The 5,425-nt window shown below is 42.2% G+C and overlaps 1 protein-coding gene across 1 annotated transcript in view; it reads left to right on the forward strand.

The window, feature by feature from the left end:
- The window catches only part of prdm6 (PR domain containing 6), a 114,270-nt gene that overhangs the window by 106,634 nt on the left and 2,211 nt on the right, over positions 1 to 5,425 (forward strand). The window contains exon 8 of the mRNA XM_032515953.1: positions 75 to 251. Coding sequence (XP_032371844.1) covers positions 75 to 251 — 177 coding nt within the window. The remainder of the gene's footprint in view (positions 1 to 74; positions 252 to 5,425) is intronic.

Raw genomic sequence — 5,425 nt, forward strand, 5'->3', positions numbered from 1 at the left:
ATACACACACACACACACAAACACACAAACACTCCCTCTTATCTTCTCCCATGTCTCTCTTTTCTTTTTCTCAGACCATACCAGTGTGGCCACTGCTCCCAGTCCTTCTCCCAGCCATCAGATTTGAGGAACCACGTGGTGACGCACTCGAGTGACCGACCCTTCAAATGTGGATACTGCGGCCGTGCGTTTGCTGGTGCCACAACGCTCAACAACCACATCCGCACGCACACCGGGGAGAAGCCGTTCAAGTAAGTAACAGTGAGTACCCCCAACCCATCCAATCCACCAAACCCTCTGCTCCTTCCCGGCTCCAGCTGGGCTAACCAGTTTCACTTAGATAATACACCCAGCTAACACCCACTGACATCCTCCTAACCACCTATTGACACCCTCATTACTGCTTCCTGACACCCTAGTGATCACCTGCTGGCATCCTAGCTACTTGGGCTGTCACTTTTCCTCAAAAAAACATGTTTAATTGAAAAAACACATAATTTGTTTTGATTGATTTGAAAACAACCAGCGCACCCTAACCTTAAACTATGTTGTAGAACTGACTCATTTAGGTAAGGGTGAACACCTCAAGTCTATTTCAAGGTCTGTCTGTATTCAGAGTTGTCCTTAATTAAAATGTATCAGTCAGTCTAGATTTTCCCCCCAGCAACCTAAAATCAAAGAAAAAATTAATTTACCTCACACTTTAGTAGGATCTCTTATATATAAGGGACACAGGTAAAGTTTTATACTTCCTGTGAATATATTATCTAATTAATCTGATTTCAATAGATGTATTTTGTATATACTCTTGTGTTAACATCTTATTTTCAAAAGCGGACATAGTTGTATCCTGGGCCGTTTTAATGCATGCACCATAAAGGTCAGAATACGGGTGCACTCCAGACAGAGACGCAAGAAATGTGAGAGATGGCTAGCTTGACCGCAGTTGTTTACTCGGTCAGATCCTGTGCTTGTCGGGTGGTTCCAGAGGTAGGGTCTGATGTTTTTGCATCGCCTTGGCCACCAGATTGATGGTGATCATCTCTTCTAAAGAAGTGCTTGCAATGCTTGCATGCTACAACTGAAGTGAATAATGTGCCATGTTTAGACATCTCCCCTTGTTCTTGTGTTTCGCTCATTGTGAATCGCTGTGAATCAGAACATCAGTGAAAAGGCACTCATCGTTCAGTGTAAATACAGAAGCAGCTCGATCACAGCAGTTGGCCGCCTGGTAATGAATCTCTACACACTGAGACTTCTCATTTCCATTTTTTTTAACTCAGTGGCGACTAATATAATTAGAGGGCAGTCCACACTGCAATTAGGGGTTTCTGAAAGCTGCTGTTGTCACACTGTCATCTAGTCAAGGGTTGGAGGACAATAAAGATTCCCCCTGTGGACTGAGAGGTCAGCATTCAGGGAGAGGGCAGGAGGGCGACAGAGGGGAAAGAGTAAGAGGTATTAAAAAAAGTGAAGAACGCTAAATAAGGGGTTTGAGTTGTGGAAAATCTAAAGGATAGGTATCACGGGAAAGAAGGGGGAAACAAATGAATGTCCTTAATAAGCAATCAGAGATACCCAAACTTGTCATTGATGTGGAGAGCGAAAGGGCGAAAAGAATGAGTGAGAAAAAAAGAGGGAGAAAGAGCTTAGAGGAGCAAGAGATCACGGTGTAAAAAGTGAAACGACAAGCAGCGGCGAAAAATCCGGTTAAAGCAAATCAGCGTTCTTAATAAGCAATCGGAGGAAACCCCCGAACCTTTTCATCAGCACTTCAGAGTCTCGGTGGAGGCAGAGCGGGACAAAGACAATCATGGACGGGCGTCAGAAATCTTTAGCAGATCGATGGCCTCTGGGACTTATCTCCTTTCGGACGGTGCTGCAAATAGATTAAAGCTGCCACTGTCACTTTGTCAGGAGGAAAATGCTCAACTTTATTTTCCCCGCTGAGGAGACGGAGGCAGGGATTCTGTGTGGTCGGCAGCTTTTTAGCACTCATACTCGCTGGACTGTGGAGCCTGTCAAACGGCTGCTGCTGTTCTATTGTTCTACTGTATTCTACTCAGTTCCAACTTTAAGTATCCTCCTGAGGACTAAAGGAAGCAAAAGTAAGACATGTAATGAGATGCTCTTGGTTTGTTTTTTGCTTTCTTTTCTTTTCTTTTCTTTTGTTTAGGTCAGGGTTTTGTTGTGACCATTCATGCTCTGTCCAGCTATATTTTAAGTCTGGAAGTCTGTGAGAGATCTCATTATGTTCAAAACTTAAGTTAACATTATTTTCCATCAAAATACAGTGTATTAACACTTTCTTTATCAGTCTCTTGCAACAGCACCTCCAAATCCCAAATGTTCCCTGGCTGATCTCAGTTCACGGTTAAGTTCCTAAACATCAACCCTGAGCTGCGACAAAAACCAGGAGATTAAGACACATTTGCTAACTTCTTGGCAAGCGGCTGTAAGTTTTATTACTGTGTTCTCATGAACCTTCATTCACATGTTTTTAGCAGCCTACTGCAAATCAAAAACGGCTCTGATTTTTATCATTATATTATGACGTTTTAAGGCAAGTATGTCCGCAAACATCCAGCAGTGACAGTACAGCTAGTTGCTATGTGTCTGCTGCTCAATACTGTGGAGACAGCGTACACTGAGCTTATAAGAAGGGTTGTAAATGAACATTTGGTGAGACTCCAGAGAACCAAAATTATGAGCTAAAAGCTCATAAAAAAAGCTGCAGAGTTGGGTGTTGCGTCTCAAAAGATTCAATTCTATGAGTGTCACGTTCACATTAAAGTCAAAAATATTCACCCAGTTGACCTTCAAACAAGTCTAATGTCAGTTTGATCGTGTTTTTTCATGATTGAGTTTTTTTTAAACTGCTGACTGGGTGCTCCAACAGTAAATTTAAGCAATGCTATTAATGGAGACGTCTTGTAATTGTCTCTTTACCTGTTTCTGGTCCCATCGGACCTATCAATCTGTAACTTAACACAATTTGTACTTGTTTACGTCCCGTTCTGTCCCATTTCATAAAATAGATTTAGATAAGAGGTGAGCTGAAGCTTCACAGATCCTTTAGGGGAAAGTGATTAAAGCTGCCTCTGTCATTTTGTCAGGACAAAACTGCTCAACGTTATTTTTCCCTGCTGAGAAAAGAATAAGGAGGCAACGGTAACAGGCAGCTGGTCGATAGCCAGCGGACTGCAGCTGCCTTGTTTTCAGCAACGCTCTTTGTTCTGCAGAAGAACTGTCTTTGTGCCTGTACTGGTGGATAAGTCGCTGTGACAGAGGAGCTTCAGAGGAGCTTTGATGTTGGTAGCTGTTGTGGTTTTGTAAATTTACAGACGAATTAGAGCAGGAACGTCCACCCTGAGGGCAGAGCAGTTCAGTTTAGTCAGGGGTCTGCTTTGTCTGTCCTGCACTGTAAGAACATTTTGAAAATGAGAAATGGAAGGTCCATCTGCTAAAAGTCTTAAGTACTGCTGTCTGTAGTCTGTAGGATGCCTCACGCACAGGTTCAAATACACTGACAAAAAACTGCAAAACCTTTCTATCATGTAAAAATACTTTCTTTTTGATCAGAAGCATTCATGCAAGGTTGTAACATTCACTAAAAACACCCCCACTCCCCTGGCCCCGCGCCCCACCGCCAAATGTTTTACGAATGAAACGGAACACTCGCTGCAACACAAACAATATATTTATTCACCTCTATTCACACACAATGAGGGCTATTTTCAGTTGTGATTGAATTGTATTTTTTGAGGAACTATAGGGCCCTTAACATCTATAACAGGTCTACAAAGTGACTTTTACCAGAAATTCTGCATAGGGAAACCAAAACCCAAATGACTACATCTATAGACAATTTCAATTTATAGTATATTACTGTTGGGGAATTCTAGGTTAGGACGGATTTTAAACTTCACTGTAGCTGATCCTGGTTTCCAACTTTGCCCCAGGTGTGTCTGTTAAAACGCAGACTGAGACAACTTCTCTCTTTTGATGCCTTCAAGCAACAGTACAAACATGGTTGTGTGTGTGGTTCTGCAAAGAAGGTAAAGAATGCAAACAATGAAAATCACAAGTTAACTTAATTTAAATTTGCAAGAACTATGGACTAATACAATAACAGGCTTAAATGAACTGACAACATAAGTTATACAACTTACAGTTCTCATGGACGCACACACGTGATCAGTGAACGGGCTAGTTATCCTCCAGACAGCAGCAGTCTATTTTTTCTTTCCCTCCTTTTTCCGTTGAGTGGCGCGCGTGCATGCCTGCGGTGTGTAGCGCGTGTCTGCGCTATTCTCCGACATGCACTCTAACAAACACTGCTTATAGACAGCCTTTTGTACAATGACACTGACTCACTTATCATTGTAACGTTTCCAGATGTTTGCTATCAGGACGATGAGCTGACAGAACTGACAAGTTGAACATTGTCCAATTAGCACGACCCACCGCTGTGATGTTTTTGGTGGAGCTGTTCGTTTCATAGTTGACTCCGAAGAAAGCAAACGTTTGGCCATTAACTACATCAACGCAACAGTACATGTTAAACTGGACGGGCCCAATGACCTCTGAATAGTTCTACTTGTTGTTAAATTGCAATGTAAAGCAGCAGCCAATGCATTATGTCGGCAGAATATTTTAAAAGGCAACCGAGACTACATCGTGCCCTATTTCTGATGCCGTGGTGGCAGAAATCTTGCCATGGTGGGCTGCCAATACAAAATCAACATAGAGGACACACTGCATCTAGTTTGTGTACTGAATATGTTTTGGGTTCATTAGAAGGGCTTAAAAGGCCATGTACACCCACCGAGTTTTTCCGCACAATAACGGACAGTTTTGTTGTCATTACTTGGAATTCATCATGGGGGAGAAAAAAAAAACACACTTTAGTTAACTAACCTTCTTTAACCAGGGTTTTTACAAAATTGACACATAATCTAACACATCTGTTTCCTACAGAAAGTTGAGATTAACCGAATTATAAACACTTACTGTTGATTAATAATAGGGTTTATGAGGTTTAATGAGCAAAACTCCAAGTAAAAGTGAAAGAGCTTCTATTGTTCAGTCCACACTAGACTGCAATACAAAAAAATGTGTCTCTGCTACCTTATCTAATGAACACCGTCCTCCCTCCCTCGCTCCCCCTCCTCCTATCTGTCTAACGGCATATTAGTCTTGTTTCAGGGCTGCTAAGTCCAATACCTCAATACGGCTTTCTCTTTGAAGCCCCCACCCCCACACACACACATTTATATACATTTAACTGCCCCATAATCTCCCTCCAGGTCTGACTAAAAGCTCCCTCTCTCCTTTCTTTCTATTGAAAGTGACAGTGACGCTGCTTTATCAGGCCTGGATATGTCTGTTCCTCTGTGTGTGTGTGTGTGTGTGTGTGTGTGTG

This window comes from Etheostoma spectabile, chromosome 5 (genome assembly GCF_008692095.1).
Source record: "Etheostoma spectabile isolate EspeVRDwgs_2016 chromosome 5, UIUC_Espe_1.0, whole genome shotgun sequence".
NCBI lineage: Eukaryota > Metazoa > Chordata > Actinopteri > Perciformes > Percidae > Etheostoma > Etheostoma spectabile.